This window comes from Vespa crabro, chromosome 14 (assembly GCF_910589235.1).
Source record: "Vespa crabro chromosome 14, iyVesCrab1.2, whole genome shotgun sequence".
In the NCBI taxonomy this organism is placed as follows: domain Eukaryota; kingdom Metazoa; phylum Arthropoda; class Insecta; order Hymenoptera; family Vespidae; genus Vespa; species Vespa crabro.
The window spans coordinates 3141643-3159142 of NC_060968.1; the positions used below are offsets into that span (position 1 = coordinate 3141643).

At 31.0% G+C, this 17500-nt stretch overlaps 2 protein-coding genes across 7 annotated transcripts in view; one reads left to right on the forward strand and one right to left on the reverse strand.

Moving 5' to 3' along the window:
- LOC124429180 (RWD domain-containing protein 1) overlaps positions 1-1742 on the reverse strand; it is a 2464-nt gene extending 722 nt beyond the window's left edge. The window contains exons 1-4 of the mRNA XM_046974105.1: positions 1530-1742; positions 993-1342; positions 722-908; positions 1-646 (exon numbers count right to left, since the gene is read on the reverse strand). The exon at positions 1-646 is cut by the window's left edge and continues 722 nt beyond it. Of these exons, the coding sequence (XP_046830061.1) occupies positions 492-646; positions 722-908; positions 993-1342; positions 1530-1599 (762 nt within the window). The 5' untranslated portion in view covers positions 1600-1742 and the 3' untranslated portion in view covers positions 1-491. The remainder of the gene's footprint in view (positions 647-721; positions 909-992; positions 1343-1529) is intronic.
- A 1351-nt stretch (positions 1743-3093) lies between these two features.
- The window catches only part of LOC124429008 (tubby-related protein 4), a 30333-nt gene continuing 15926 nt past the window's right edge, over positions 3094-17500 (forward strand). The window contains exons 1-4 of one of the 6 annotated variants that reach the window (XM_046973668.1): positions 3096-3314; positions 3533-3620; positions 3918-4256; positions 13806-13973. In XM_046973668.1, coding sequence (XP_046829624.1) covers positions 4161-4256; positions 13806-13973 — 264 coding nt within the window. In that variant the 5' untranslated portion in view covers positions 3096-3314; positions 3533-3620; positions 3918-4160. Of the gene's footprint in view, positions 3621-3917; positions 4257-13805; positions 13974-17500 lie in introns of all 6 variants that reach the window. The other 5 variants (XM_046973669.1, XM_046973671.1, XM_046973670.1 and 2 more) reach the window with 5 other exon arrangements.

Here is a 17500-nt window from a genome sequence, read left to right on the forward strand (position 1 = left end):
ATCCTTGTATCGATATAAATGATGTCTTCGATAATATACCTAAAATACCTCTTAATAAAAAAAAAAAAAAGAGCTAAGAAATAGGATCTCAAAAATGAAATAAACGAATATTTAGTAAACAAAGCTTTTATGAACAAAAATGTCTATTTACATACTTATAAAAATTATTTCGATCATTTGACAAACCACCTTTCTCTTTCTCTCTCTCTCTCTCTCTCTTATATTTCAATCGTTAATTACAATAATTACTTCTTATAGTAGCCATCGAATATATTACGAGAACAGCACCGATCATTTGGAAAAAATTTATCTTTAAGATGTATCTTCAGTTTTGATTTCTAATTTTTAATATCTCACTAAATATCTCAAGACTTAAAATTACATTAACTTATTAATTTTAAGTTCGAAAATTTAGTAAGTCGTATGAACTTTCTCGATGGTCATTTAAAAGACAATAAGCACTTAATAAATAATTATTAGTTTAGATTTCTTTAGGCACTCTCATAGGAAGAGTTTGGATCAAAATCGGGATCATCGTCGTCGTCGTCGTCGTCGTCGTCGTCGTCGTCGTCGTCGTCATCGTCGTTCTCCAAATCAAGATCATCGAGATTTTGAAATAAGCTTTCATCGACCTTAACTGCATCTCCTGATATAAAATAATGATCATATCATTTTATTATCACAAAAAAAAAAAAAAAAGATAGAGAGAAAAATTTTTTACCATCGTCTAAGAATTTGAGATCGGATTGATCCAATGTTTTATCAGTCATAAATAATTCTCTTCCGGTTAATTTCTTTCCCTCTCGCTCTGCCATTTCTCTTCTCTTAGTATATCCCATTTCTTCGTCAAATTTTTCCTTCCAACTAAGAAACGTTTCTACGGTAACTCTTGTACCTTCGAATCTTTTCTATTTGAAAAATAAAATAACAATATATCCTTTAATTAAATAAAAGATAAATATTATAATCATTTCATATTTATCATAACTTACTCTTTCAGCTTCTTCCTCCTCTTTTAATTTCAAAGCGGCTGATTCTTCTCTGTGCAATTTGATTTTATCCCATTGTACATTCATCCATTCCTGTGATGCGCTAACTAACGTAAATACCATTACCATACCTAAATTTTCATTCATTTGTTCGACCAAATGTTCCTTCAATTTCTCCCCGCTACCGTTCTCAAAATTTTCTGGATCTTGAATAGAAACAACAAGTGGTTCGTCTGGATATTTTGACGTATAAGTAAATTCTAATCTACAACTCAGTCCATTATCTGTTTCAGCTTCATATTCCTCTGTCTTGATTGGTATAGCAAACGAATAGAATGGTTCTGTACTTAATACTAAAGATAGGCAAAAAAAAAAAACCATTAATAAATTCAATATATTAATTTTATATTACAAATAATTTAATTGTAATTATAATATAAAATACGATAAGGAATATATTTCGTTTAAGAAATATAAAATAATTATTTTAATGGAAAAGAAAATTATAGGTTATGATAAAGGAAATAAAAATTTTCATACTTTCCAATTCTCCGCAATAAATCGATTCCAAAGCCTCGATTTCATTTCGTTGTTCCTCTTTATAATCCATCGTATGTTCTTTCAAAAAGAATTAATTCTTTTTTTTATTTTTTTAAATTGAAGCTATCAAGTAAACGATTCTATAACTGCAAATAATATAATAGCACGTTACATGCTACTAGTATTTACCGCGTACGATACTACACGGCGTACATTAAAGTGACATCTATCGGATGATAATTAAAATTCACATCATTACGATTCACGAGACCTCTGTTGGAATTTATCAATGAACTTACGATTCGATATAGGTAAAGTAGTTTAGTAGAAAATCACGCGGTAAAAGCTGTCAAATATGAATGACAATTACTATAACACGTGATTTAAATGCCTTCGAACAATTACACTTATATAGAAATATCAATTAACGTTATATTTAATCATGTTTACCTTCTGTATATATTAAATAATTCATATGGATTATATATATTATATATATTATATATGATATACATACACACACACACACACACATATATATATATATATATATATATATATATATATATATATATATATATGTATATACATAAAATTAAAGAAAGAGCGAGAGAGCGAGAGAGAGGGAGAGAGAGATAAAAGAAATGTTACATAATAGAGTAAATATATTCGAGTTTTATTCTTCGGAAAAGTTCAGTCATTTGAAGGACACGGTATAAGCATCAACACGATTCCCGTTGTCAAAAGTCGATCACAATATTAGAGACATCCCGAGGAGTATATTATTAGACGTCGTCTCTCTCGTGCAAAAACACACGTGGAAGACATAAAACAATCCAAAAGAAAATATTGAAGCATAATTCCGAACAGTATTTTGGAACATGTATATCGTCAAGCTAGCTAAAAGTTATTTTTATCGTGGAATTCCATTGATGGTAACAGTAACCGATGAATAATATATAGATCGTCGATTTAAAAAAAATGTAAACAGGTTGAACGAATTTTTAAAACATAATAAAAGTGCGTGCGTGCGTGCGTGCGCGCGCGCGTGCATGCATTCATACGTATACGTATGTGCGTTTAATGGAACAGTGTTAAATATATTTTGCGATAAAATCAGGAGAGTGGCGTCAGGAGCGTCAAGAGAGATCAGTTCAATTCAGGAACAGTTCAAAGCTGAGAATTTAGTATAGATAGGTACCGTTGAGACTACGTTTCGCGCTGGTGGCAATCAATACACGGCAGTAGAACACGACATGTCGTTGTAGTCGTAGAGTCGTCGTATTCGTCGTACTTATCGTCCTAGTCGTCCTAGTCGTTGTAGTAGTTGTCATAGTAGTCGTCATTGTATTTGTCGTAGTCCGTCGTCGTCGTCGTCGTCGTCATCGTCATAATCGTCGTAGTTGTAGTCGTCGTCATCATAATCATAGTCGTAATCGACATCGTAGCTTTCGTTGATATGTATTAGTAATACATTAGTAGTAGTAGCGGAGGAGGTGGAGGCGGAGGAGGAGGCGGAGGTAGTGGAGGTGGTGGTAGCGATGCTGCTGCTGGTGGTGGTGGTGGTGGTGGTGGTGGTGCCAGTGGTGGTGGAGGATACGAAGTCTCGTGCGTTTAGAGCTCGAGCTTTCTCAGTCGGACGTGTAAACTCGCGTCGAAAGCTTCCATCGAAAGCTTCGTGATATAAGAACGTCAAGATTTTACTATATATTATCGTTTCTTTTTTTGTTTTATCATCTCCCCTTCCCTCCGGCCTTGGCCCCCTCCACGAAGACTTTTAAAACGGTCTCTCTTTCTCTCTCTCTCTCTCTCTCACTTTCTCTGTTTTTGTCTCTGTCTGTGTCTCTGTTTCTTTCTTTCTCTTTCCCTTTCTCATTCTCATTCTCTCTCATTCTCTCTCATTCTCTTTCATTCTCTCTCTCTCTCTCTCTCTCTCTCTCTCTCTCTCTCTTTCGTATTCTCATAATTCGCGCCTAAATCGAATCGTCTATTGATATTTATAGGGATAAAGAGAGAAATGTATAGATAGATAGTAAGAGGTAAAACGGAAAGGCGGAGGTTCCAGCCGGCAAAATGGCGGCAGGTGAAATTGTAACGATAATCAAGATGTTTAAATCTACGTTAAATAGATAAATATTAAGAAGAAGAATAGAAGAAGAAATATTGTGTTGGGAAGGAACATTTGATACTTTTCTTTTTTTTTTTCTTTTTCCTTTTTTTCTTCGTGATCCTATGAAGAATGATAACACGTAGTTGTTTAGTCTTTCGATAATCTCACGTTTTGCCAGCTGACAAGAATTTATATATACATATATATATATATATATATATATATATATATATATATATATATATATGAAATACATATCCATATATATATATATATAGTATATATATACAACATAAAAAAGAAAGAGAGAGAAATAGAGGGAAAGAAAATTCGAGTTGCCCGTTTCCTGGGTGACCATACGAGATTATCGATCGCGGATCCTTGAACGGTCATGAGAGGAGGAAGCTCGATTTTACATTGGACTAGCGTGTCCATCGCTGTTAGATCAAAGTGGTCGAAGTCAAGGATCGTTTTTGGTGTTAATATCGTTTGACGAACTGAAGAGAGGAATCTAAACGATCATGCATCTTCATTTTGAGAAGAATAACAACGCCAAGTGCGACTGTAATATACTCTCGCTCAGCTGGATGGGCAAAGTTCCGGACGAATCACCTGAGGTACGATTATTTTATATATTGATATTTAAAAAATAAATTTCCTTCCTTTTCTTTTTCCTTTCCTCTTTTTGTTTTTCTTTTTTGTTTTTCTTTTTTGTTTTTCTTCCAATTAAGATGCCAGAGAAAAACAAATCGAAATTCATTGAAGAAAAGAAAGATGGATAGATGGATGGATGGAAGATACTTCCTACGGTTTAATATATATTTTACATATCTATATAAATATGTGTGTGTCTCTTTGTGTGTGTGTGTGTGTGTGTGAGTCAAGTAGGTATAAAGTTGGAACGCCAATAAAACGTAAAGCTAAACAAGCATCGTTCTAAGTAGGTTAGAAAGTTTCGATAAAGAATTTATAAGCATATAGTCTTTCTTCTTACGATTAGAATCCCTGAATGGATTTCCTATCAAAAGGAATATTGATGATGTTACTTCTTATGAGACATCGATTAAATCGATTTATTGAACGTTTTAAACATTCGAAGGCACGTGTATAATAATGTTATATATTTTATAACATATATATATATATATATATATATACATATTTTTTTTTTTAAATGTTAAATGTTAATGGAAAATATAAAATGAATTTTTTAATGGTAAAACTTTTATTTAACCTTTCAAATTTTTCATTCGTAGCAATCTATTAATCTAAAGAAAAAGTAACCGTAATGATACACACACACAAACACGGTGTCGTTGAAAAGACTTACCACTAATGATGCTTCGTTTGCATAAAACTTTTTCTTTCTCTTTCTCTCTCCCTCTCTCTCTCTCTCTCTCTCTCTCTCTCTTTCTCTCTCTCTCCCTTTTTTAAACTATATAATTTTTAAATCCTACTGCAAAGTTTCATTATATTTTACCCATTTTATATACTTTCATAGATCTCTTTTTCCTAATTAACAAAATATTATTAAAGTTAAATTTATATATTTATTATTTTTACGATATGTCGATCGATAATTTCATTGTTGAGTTGAAACATCAAACTATTTTTTTTTTTTTTTTTTTTTTTTTTTTTTTTTTTTTTTTTTTTTTTTTTTTTTTTTTATTTCAGCAGTTATTTTCGTATAAAGACGATACTAACGTAATTAGGGAACATCGATTTAGAATCATTGAAACGTAAATTTTTAGAATTTGTCTAGTCGAACGAATTATGAAAAGAAGGCAAACAGATTTTCGTCGTTTATCCATGGATGAAGACACGTAATCACGTAAGAGCTTAAAGATAGCACGAATAAAATTTGTTCGATAAAAACTTCTTACTTTTATTTTTTTTCTTTTTTCTTTTTTTTCTTTTTTCTTTTTTTTTCTTTTTTCTTTTTTTTTTTTAGGTATGACAAATCTTTTTTCACGTTAAAACTTATTTATATATCTTACTTTACTTTATTACATTAGACAGTGACATGCTTCCATAGGATGTTATATAAAATATTTCATAAATTCGAAATATCGTTATAAAATATATAACGTTGAAATTTTCCTTTTTTTTTTCTTTTTTGAATTTAATTAATTAATTAATTTATTGCTTTTTTTCTTTTTTTTTTTTTTTTTTTTTATAATTTCGTCATATTTTTGTAATGATACGAACGATCGAGTTAAAGAGAAATGTCAAAGTTGTTGGTTGATCTTGGCCGACCCAGGTCAATCTAAAAGAAAAAGAAATGAGGTTTCGCAATGTGTACGTGGCCAAGTTGGAAAGCCAACTCAAGGGTAATGTCAGTCGATCGAATCGTTATCACGCGAGGAGAATAAATAAAAAGGACGAAGTAAAAAGAAATAGGAGCTAATTTGAAAGAAAAAAAGGAGAGAGAGATAGAGAGAGAGAGAGATAGAGAGAAAGAGAAAGACAGAGTTAGAGAAAAGGAAAAAAGAAAAAAAGAAAAAAAAGAAAAGGACGACCTATAACCACTTACATTGTTGAATCGTGAAGTGGCGAAGTTCAAAATGGATTAGCTCGTGGAATCGGTGGTGCGTGTAAGTACGTTGAGTTAACAGATGTGGAGCGTGAAATCAGTTTGTCGTGTTCTTGTGCTAACCGATTCAACTGTCATTTTCGTCTCTGCGTTCGTGTCAAACGCAGCACGAAATTAATATCCGATTCCCCCCATCGCTTACAGATCTCCATCCACTACAGCATCAACTATTCCTAATTTCTCGTTATATCATTGACTCGGTTTGTTTGTTTAATCGTTAACGTGCAAAAAAGAAAAAAAAAAGAGAGAGAAAGAGAGAGAGAGAGAGAGAGAGAGAGAGAGAAAACAAACAAAAAAAAATTCATTTTGTTGCATTCAACAGATCGACGAAAATAAGAAACGAAAAAAGAAAAACAAAAAAAAAAAACAAAAAAAAAATTAAGGAAGATAAAAAAGTTCCAAGGAATTTTTATCACATTGAATATTAAAATATATTATAAGTGTAAATTTTCTATGTGAGATATCATACGATAAACCGATGAAACTTAATGAAAAGTTAATTTTTTCTTTCTTAAAATTGTTTATTCGAATAACGTGTGAATTTTTAAATTGGATAAATCCAATGTATGCATTTATGTGTGTATGTCAAAAGACTGACGGAAATAAAAATGAAGTTACATTATTTTTTAAAGCCAAATAACATGTTCCGTAATAAATATTATTTTTGTCTCTCTCCCTCTCACTCTTTTTTTTTCTCCTTTTCTCTTTAAAAAATCTGAGCGATTAAACGTACCGTGCAAGAATGGAAAGAAAGATAAAACATTTTTTTCTCAAATCTCCAAGGGATGATTTCGTTCGACTGGAGGTCGGTTAATAATCCCTTGGAGAATCGGCAGGCCACATCAAAGAGGTCCAAGGAAGATTGGAATCCGTTGGGAGAGGGGGAACAGAGTCTTCTCTTAAGAAGGGGGTATATATATATATGTATATATATATGTATATATATATGTATATATATATATATATATAGTATGTAAGGTAGGATTCACCCTCTCTTTATAGGCATACGACGATGATGCAACACGAGGGAACAAGAAGAGAACTTTCGTAAAGGGAGAAACCCTATGAGTAACGTTATACTGGCAGAGCCTGCTACTTCTGCTTCCTCAAGATCTAAGATCATGCCTGGTGTCTCAAGTGGTTCTCATTTCATGATATTATACATACATACATATATAGATACATACATGCATACATATGTTCGAAGAACTTGCTCATTGCATATCAATGCAAATTATAATCGAATAATTAAAATAATTCGTAATATTTCTTCTAATTTATTCAATTTTTGTCAGGGGATGTTTTTTTTTTTTTCCTTTTTTCTTTTCTATTTTTTTCCCCGATCTCTCTTCTTCTTTTTTTTTTTCTCTCTCTCTTTTTCTCGGATCAATCTTATCAATTAGAATGGATCTGTCGTTTTTTTTTCTTTTTTTTCTTTTTTTTTTTTTCTTTTCTTTTTAATACCAAATTTTTCTACAGCGTGAGAAGGAAGGAAGGGGGAGGGGAGAAAGAAAAAAGATAAGAGAGGGAGAGAGATGAAAACGTTTTCATTTTTCTTTTCTTCTTTTCTTCCTTTCTCTTTATTCGATCGCACGTATAAAAGAATGTGTGGTAAAAGGTATAGGTATTAACCCCTAATATTATCTTCAAAGAGAATAGAGAGACAAAGAAAGAGAGAAAGAGAGAGAGAGAGAGAGAGAGAGAGAGATCGACGACACATCGAGTATACTGAAAGTCTGAGCCCACGAAAAGGGCTTACAAAGGGACCGCGAGCGCGTCTAAAGGCAATGACGTTCAATTAATCTCGGTCTCTCGCTTTCAGTGTTGAAATCTCTCGCAAGTTTTTGGCCACGCTCGTGTTCCCATTCACAAGAGTTTTTGCACTTAAGCACGTGGCACACATGTAGATATATTTAGATACACTAACGATATACACACACATATAAAATATCGCTCGTATATACATATAAAACATCGTTCGTATAACATATAAAATATCGTTCGAGTATCAATCGATGTATTTATATATTTATACATTATTATTTCGATAGATAATCATTAAATTAAATTATTTCAAACACGATTATATTATTATGATCGAACTTATGATCGAGATAAATCGTTCGATTAAAATACCAATTGACGTATATCGAAATGTTCATTCTTGAAAATAAAGAGAGTAACGTGGATTGTTATAGCTTTTAAATTATCGTCATTAAGTTTGTTTCTTTTTTACTTTTGTTTTGTTTTTTTTTTTTTTTTTCTTTCCTTATAAAAAGCGAAACGTCGATCTTAATTTTAATTCGTAACTTTAAAGTTGGATTTATCTCGTACGAATAAAAAACTATTTTTGAGTATTTCAATCGAGATGCCGTTTATTACGAGAAACGATTAAAATTCTCGATCATTCTTGAAATTAATTGAAACGATAAGGAGGATCGGTTTTTTTCGTCATGGAAGAAAAATAACGATCGATTTTTCGTGATATTGATCATTTTGATCGTTCTACGTTAAATTTGTAGCTTCCATTGAGAAACTTTTATCAGACGAATCCATAAATTTTATGGATACGTCTTCATGTATGAAGCCATTAAAGAGTTGACCCTTTAAAAAATGACGTTAATGATTTAACATTGAAAGTAAGTTAGAATGTTTCCAAGCCGATTATTTTCATACGAATAGTAAATAAATTTATCATGGAAATGTAAAAAAAAAAAATATATATATATATATATTTTTTTTTTTAACTACCAATGATATAGACAAACGAGCGAATTTTTTGTTCTGTATAGAAAATAAATTTTATTTTTGCCCTTGTATGTATATATATATATATATATGCGTCTTTTTGTTTTTTCTTTTCGTTTTAATTTTTTTTTTTTTGTTTTTGAATATTCATAGTGACATGAATATTCAATAAAACGTTTGCCTTCACATCGTGAATATTCAATCGACCGATTTGTAAAAACAAATTTATTAATCATATCATAGTTATGAAATTACTATCTATATATTATAAATTTGAAAAGAAAATCTTAAGAGAATTTATTCTCTCTTTTAACGTATGATTTAGAAGTCGATTATAATTCTCGAAGTTGACACATTTATTCAAAATAAATATGAATAATTTTTCGACATATTTATTCAAAATAAAATCCGAGTTTTATTCACAATTCGAATGATTTGTCGAAATGTTATAAACGTATTTATTCGTAGTTATCCTTACGATAATATTTAAAGGAAACCAGTAACGTTCGGTGTTTTTTGTTTGAATTAAAAAAAAAAAAAAAAAAAAAAAAAAGAAAAAAAAAGGTAAAAGAAGGAAAAAAAAGAGAAAAAGTAGAAAAAAGGGGAAAAAAGAAGAAGAAGAAGAAGAAGATGTAGCAAGGACGTCCGCTTCGACGATGGTAGATCAATTGTAGGTTTATGTTGGGTTTTATAGAAATCCTTGTTTTGTTCTATGGAAAAGTTCTTGACAGAGGGACATAGGAGAAAAAACGTGGGGTTGCTTTGTAAATGGGAAAACTTGTTCCTTTCAACGTCGAAAGAAAAATGAAATAAGGAATGAAACGACTAAAGAGCAAAAGAGAAAGAGAGAAGATAAGGATATTAGTGCAGAAAAATATAGGGGGAGAAAAAAAAAGGAAAAGAAAAAGAAAGAAAGAAAGAAAGAAAGAAAGAAAAGAAAAAAATAATTTTGTGTCTTTGTTGAAATAAATAATAAAAATGAAGAAGATCAAAAATAAAAAAGAAGTAGTACATATATAAATACATATATACATACGTACGTATATATATATATATACAAACATACATATGTATATATATATATATATATATATATATATATATATATATATATACTTGCTTGTATACTGAGAAATATTTTTTTCATATTTTCCATATTTTTTATTAATTTGAGAAATAAGATAAAGTGGAATAAGATTGAGAACTAGGAGAAATGGGAATAAGAAATTTGACAAGTAATATTAAAAAAGGATAATGTTATATCATTCGAATTATACACTCGCATGGTGGATCATGCTTAAATCGATAATGTCATTATAGAAACCCGTTTTGTTCGTGATGCCAGAGCTATTGTTCTCGTTTAAATCGAATAGTACCACTTAAAAGAAGCACCTGCCTCTTGACGAGAAAACGTCGTATCGCAAGCATATGCTCGTCAAGTTTTTTCATCTCTCTTATTTCGAGTATATTGTTTTTGTCAAAATGATTACAAGTATCGTTTCACCATTCAAATATTTTTCATGTAATTCTTTTTGTTTTGATTATTTTATTTCTTTTTTTTGTGTTTTGTTTTTGTTTTGTTTTTTTTACATTCTCCCTTACTATTTCTTAAAGTGAACATTAATCATTGGAAATTCAATAACAAAAAGTTTTCTTCTTTATTCAATTGGAATTAATAGATAAAATAGAGAGAGAGAGAGAGAGAGAGAGAGAGAGAGAAAGATGGAAAGAAGAGCGTTTAAAAAATTTTTTTCTCTTAGTAATCGTTCTTGTTACGAGTTACACGAGACTAGATGATAATTAAATAGGAAAATTTAATTAAACACATTCACTTTCGTATGTATATATTCATATAGGTATTATATCTACGAAATTAAAAGAGATAATAGCTCGTAAAGACTGTGTTCGTAAATTACAAAAAAAAAAAAAAAAAACAAAAAAAAGAAAAAAAAAGGAAAAAACAAAAAAAGAAGAAAAAGAAAAAGACGAAAGTAGTCACGAAACGATTTAGAAATATTCATAGATCTGAATGGGATTTTAATCGAATTAAATATTTCCATTCGAACTTTGAATGTACTTGAATTGGTTTCTATTGTAAGTTACTCTTCAGCAACCCCAAGAGACAGTCAGAGAGAGAGAGAGAGAGAGAGGGAGTAAGAGAGAGAGAGAGAGAGAGATAAAATGATAGAGAAAAGGATCACCTCCTTGGGTACTCACTTTATGAAACATTCTGAAACATTTATTTCGTCGTTCTCGCATCTTCCTACAGTTAAATCCCCCGATTCCTAAGCACGTTGCATTGGTAATTCTATGGGTGATGTTTAGACACGCAAGTTTGCATGGTAGGAGGTGCTTGCCTTCGAAAATTAGAAAGCTTTGCTTTTAACGATCCGTCCCGTGCCGTCTCGCGAGAAACTCCAAAGTCTTCCTATCAATGTTCCTTTTCCACAAGTTCCTTATGGATAATCCTTCATAAGCTCACGCTATCCTTAAAATCTACGTCACCAACTTCTATTACTTTGCTAACGTAAAACGCAATATTTTGCGTGCAAGCGAAAATTTTTAATGAGGCAACTTGAACGACGGCAACTCTTCTGCGTTAATATTTTCACCTAACAAAAGTTGAATAAGAAAATTATATTGTAACTACGACGAACTTTTGACGACGACGACGACGACGACGTTCCCTTCGGAGAATTTTTTCAAAGATTTTTCAAACGAATTTATAATATCATTCATTAACTATACCTCTGATACACGAGAGATTTCAGAATATTCATTTTTCTTTTGTCTTCTTTTACGTTTTATTTTTCTTTCTCTCGTTCCTTTTACTCTTCTTTTCCTTTCTTTATCTTTTTTCTGTTATTTTTTTTTTTTTGGGTTCTTTTCTTTTCTTTTCATTTTTCTTTTTTTCCTTTTTTTTTTTTTTTTTTTTTGGCTGATATGCATACGAACCCCCGACCGGCATTAAAACCGTATCGTTGAATAATTTAAAAGGAAAATTCCTTCCTCGCTCGATAATAACATTGAGGGTAGAAAGAGACAGAGAAACAAAGACAGGGACAGAGACAGAAAGAGAGAGTGAGAGAGAGACAGAGAGAGAAAGGGAGAAGAATGAAAATAAACTCTTTCAGAGGAGACACGATTTATCGAACAATTTTTAGGAACAAGAAGAACGAAAAGATCGACTTGGAAAATTTCGCTTCTCCGCGGTGATTTCTTTGGACGAGTCAAACGCATCCATTGTTCTACTGGTTAAGTTATACCAGAGCCTTTGTTCTTCGAGTTTACTACTTAGCGCATGAGAGAAAGCTCTCTCTCTCTCTCTCTCTCTCTCTCTGGCTCTTTTCACTTAAGGGTAATTTACGAGGGCGATTTTAGGTACTCGAGTATCGTTCTAAGAACAGGGTACAATTTTTTTCACTTCGATGAAGAATCTGTTTTATTCAATTAAGAACAAAAAAAAAAAAAAAAAGAAAAAAGAAAAAAGAGAAGAAGAAGAAATAGGGAATAAAAAAAAAAATAATAGAAAAAAAGATATTACTCTCATAATTTTTTTTTCTTTTTCTTTCTTTCTTTTTTTTTTTTTTTTGTTTTTTTTTTTTTTTTTTTTTAGACGAGTATTCTCCTAAACAAATATTTTTTCTTTCGTGCAAAATCTCATTTCAAAATTCGGACGGAAATGAAAAGAGATCTTTCTTTTCTTTTTTTTTTTTTTCCTTTTTTTTTTATTTTGCGAAATGTAATTGGCCAATTACATACGTATGTAGAGGAGAGAATGGATGCTTCCTTCAATTAAATTTCTTGGACGAAACGCCTACTAAATGTTCACCTCCTCTCTCTCTCTCTCTCTCTTTTTCTCTCTCCCTCTCTCTTTTCGTTGCAATACGAACCTTCGCTCGGCTTCATTTCCGTCGAGAATTTCATCTTTCTCCTTGGCAACGGACTAGCACCCTAACTTCACCATCGCCGTGAGCGAATGCGTCGGGCTTCTCGTAATCGAATATTCTTCAAACAGCAGTCGTGACCCAGACGATTTTCGTTCAGTCTCTCTTTCTATCCATCTATTTATCTATCTAACCATCTCTTTTCTCTCTCTCTCTCTCTCTCTCTCTCTCTCTTTCTAAACCATTAAAGAGATATCGAATAACTTCTTTGATACTCCTCTTTGATACTCTTTCTCAATGATTTTCACTTATTACTCTTTTTTTCTTTTTTTTTTCTTCTTGAAAAATACAAGCAAACTATTAATGTCGTTTCTTAGTAGATAGAACGGTGAGGGGAGGTAAAAGACAAAAGAAAAAAAAAAAAGAAAAAGGAAATTCGTTCTCTACTCGATCAGACTTAATTCCGTCTCGTTGATTGTTCGTTTACAATGGACGACACTTTGATGATCGTTCGCCTATTGAAATGTTTCATAGGTATATGAGATAGAAATGATTTCGATCGTTTCTAAAAGGAGGCGGAATAGTAATTGGTTGAAAGGATCGAAAATTTCCTGTATTTCTAATTACTCCTTGATACGTCTATTAATTAACGAACATTAGTCTTACACTATTACATACTACAATAATAATCTCATTATAGTAAGAAAAATCTTTTATATCGTATTTAGAAATTTAACAATAATAAGAATGTACAATTTTATATTTAATATTTTCGTTTAATCCATGACTTCCTCCTTTTCATTTTATTTTATTTTTCTTCTTTCCTTTTTCTCTTTCCTTTTCATCTTCTTTAATTAATAAGAATTAATTAGCGAAATGTGTGGTTTATGAAGTTCTTTTTTTTCTTTTTTTTTTTTTTTTTTTCTTTTTTTTTCCAGGACGAAGGATGGAAGCTCGATCGTACAAATTACTATCAGGAGGGTTGGTTAGCTACCGGGAATGCTCGTGGTCTAGTAGGAGTGACATTTACCACTTCACACTGTCGTACCAGAGCAGCGGAACTTCCTTTACGAGCAAACTACAACCTCCGTGGTCATCGTAGCGAAGTGAGTTTGATTTTCACAAATTCAAAATTAAAATTACTCGATCGAATATTCTTGAGTAATGAACGAGTAATTCGATATTTTCAGATATTAGGACATTTTGATTTTATACAAATTTTATACGTATTTTCGTTTCCATTTGATATTAATGAATATAAATTTGACGTTTCACGCGTTCGTTAATGTAGATTATTAAAAAATAACATTTTCGTTTTATTCGAAAAAAAGGATATTAATTTTTCACATGATATTTCGTATATACGAAGTTTTGCATCTTTTTATATTTATATTATTACAAATAATGCGCTATAACTATTACGTTATATAATATAATTTTTGTTATGGAGACGATAGAAAAAAAAAAAAAAAGAAAAGAAAAAGAAAAAGAAAATTTAAGTTATAAAGGATTAACAATTGAATTGAATTATTTCCTTTTTACCTAGAATATTCTTTTATTTTGATCCATTGACACGAATACGAGACGAGTGAGATTTTTTTTTCTTTTCCTATCGACGTTCGAGTCATATTTTTCTCTATATCAGTTCTCTTTTTATAAGTTTTTTTTTTTTTTTTTGAATGCCAAATTACCGAACTCGTTGAAAAATTAGAAGAGAAAAGGAAAAAAAGAAGCAGAAAAAAAAAGAAAAAGAAAATAAAAACAAAAACATAAAGAGAAAAATAGCGAACGATTCAAAATTGATTCCGATGCTCGTGAATCTCTCGTATTATCGAAAACTACGTCCGACCAGTCGCAAATTAAATCAGTACTGTAGTTGAATTCTTCACGGAAATAAAAAAAAAAAAAAAAGAAAAAAAAAAGAGATTCGGATACTAAAAGCACAATGAAAAAATATCGCGAAACTTTCAGAATCATGAGTTTCTATCTCTTTTATTTCATTCCATTCTTTTGTCTTTATTTTCTCTTTTTTTTTCTTTTTTTTTTTTTTTTTTACTTTTTTTCTCTTCTTTCTATTTCAGTTATTGCCTACCAACGTAGAAACGACGAATAACAATGCTATTTACTCGTGAGATTATACGAAAAATATGACGTTATCATATATTCCACCAAGTGTGAATATAAACTGATGTATTTCGAGTATAACGCTATTACATTCGTTTGGTAGATCCTTTAAGATTATTTAAATGAATACGATTTAATATTGAATTAATTTCAAATATATATATATATATATATATATATGTTCATGAATATTCGTAGAAGAAAATTAGGTCTTGAAATTTATTCGATAATATATACCTATATATCTTAGCTATTTTTTAAAAATCAAATAAATTTTTGCAACGGAGAGAGAGAGAGAGAGAGAGAGAGAGAGAGAGAGAGAGAGAGAGAGAGATAGAGAAATTTCTATCTTTTTCTATCTTATTAAATCGAAATCGTTTTGTGTAAATGTAAATGGTGCAGAATTAACAGGAGAATGATATTAAAGAAACGAACTTTTCTTCCAGTTCGTAAAGCAACAGACATTGTCAACGTAAATTGAGTGTAAATCATGATTTGAACGTTCGATTAAACATTCTGAAATCTCATTTTTCCCAGAATACACGTGGTTATATATATACCATATATATATATATATATATATATATATATATATATATATATATACATATATATTACATATACGTATCTTATACGATGGAGGGTTGAACGAACTCGATAAAATAGTTATGCGAAAGCTCATCGTCCTATCAGTTTCATACCACTCGTGTGGTTTTCTTCTAAATGTTCGATCAAGAAAGAAATCGAATATTTGAGAATGGTTGATAAGATACGAACCTTTTCGATCATTTTTTTTCCCCCCCCAAACGTGAAATAACAAAATTATCTGTGAGAGTCAGAAGATTCTAGATTAGGTCAGATTTTGTATAAATCAATCGTTTCGATTTCAATTTATTCGACGAAAACAAAACGAACAAAAAAAGAAAAAAAGAAAAGAGAACAAAGAAAAAGCAAAGAGAAGAACAAGAAGAAAGAAGAAAGCAAATAAATCGATTGCATTAAAAAGGAAAAAGAAAAAAAAAAAAGAAAAGAAAAGAAAAGAAAAAAGAAACGTTCGCGTTTTGTCGAAATAATAATACTTTTCTATGCTTCACAATAATACGAATTTAAATGATCTTATTTAAAAGAATCATCCTGCATATAAAATATAATCGAAAATCAATTTTTAAAGATAACGATTTCTAATCAATTAAATAGCAAACATTTTCCAAATAATTTTATTCGTGCATATTTAACAAGTCATAAACATTGGCTTAATGGTTTGTTCGAAATGTGGATTGATTAAAAGTGATTAACCTTTAATCGATATTATAACGTGATAAAAAAAAGAGAGAGAGAGAGAGAGAGAGAGGGAAGGAGGGTTGTGATATGAAGAGTGAAAAAGAATAGAAGAAAAAAGAAAAAAGGAAAAAAAAAGGAAGAAGAAGAAGAGATAGAAGCATCTAAGTCTGCTTATAGTGCGACGACTTCTTCGGTATTAATAACAGCAGCTTAAAATCTCCGAGCTTCGAGGGATATATTTTCTCGTCTTCGTCTCTCGCGCGTTATTACTCCACATTTCATGCCATCCATCCCTCTCTTCTATCCCTCTCTTCTCGCGTTATACGTACCAGCACCCAATGCCACCCTTTTTTTTTTCTCTCCTTTCTTTTTCTATGCGTTCTCGTTCGTAGTACATATATACATATATGCATATATATATATATATGTGTGTGTGTGTGTGTGTGTGTGTGTGTGTAGGTATGTTGGAGTCTGACAGAGATAGAAATATATGACGAAAGAGGGTGAAAGAGAAAAAAAAGAGAGGGAGAGAAAGAGAGGGAGAGAGATAGTAAAAAAGCTCGTTCACCTTACGCTCCCTCACCGCAACCTGGCTCTCTTCTGTTCACGAGCCTGACACCCCCATTTTAAAGGTTCGAGAGGGCTGTGCTGTAAATAAGAGCCTTCGTAAGCTCACATATTGTGACGAAACAAACGAGGCGTCTGCCCTCATCTCACGATGCAAGTCCCTCCGAGAGCATTGCGTTGTTTTCGTGCAAGAACTGTCAGTAATTTTGACTCCTTCAACGATGAACTACCAACATCGCGTTAATGAGAGCAGAAGCTAGAGAGAGAGAGAGAGAGAGAGAAAGAGAGAGAAGAAAGGAAGGGGATACATACAAAAAGAGAAAGAGAAAGAGAGAGAGAGAGAGAGAGAGAGAGAGAAAGAGTGAGAGAGAAAAAAAAAGTCAGAGACATCATTTGGAATTGTTAATCGATTAAATTCAATCAATTCGATTTATTCCAAATTTTTATATAATAATAATTGTTTTATTTTCTTTTTTTTTTTTTTTTAATTTTTCGTTTCTTACTTTTTAAGTTTACTCTTTCTTTTCGTACTTCTAATTTTCCTCTTTTATTCGTATATAAATTTGTGTAAGATTTGTTTTAATAAATAATTTCCAAAGTTCTTCACAGATTCGTCTCTTTTTTTCTTTTCTTATTTATTTATTTATTTATTTATTTATTT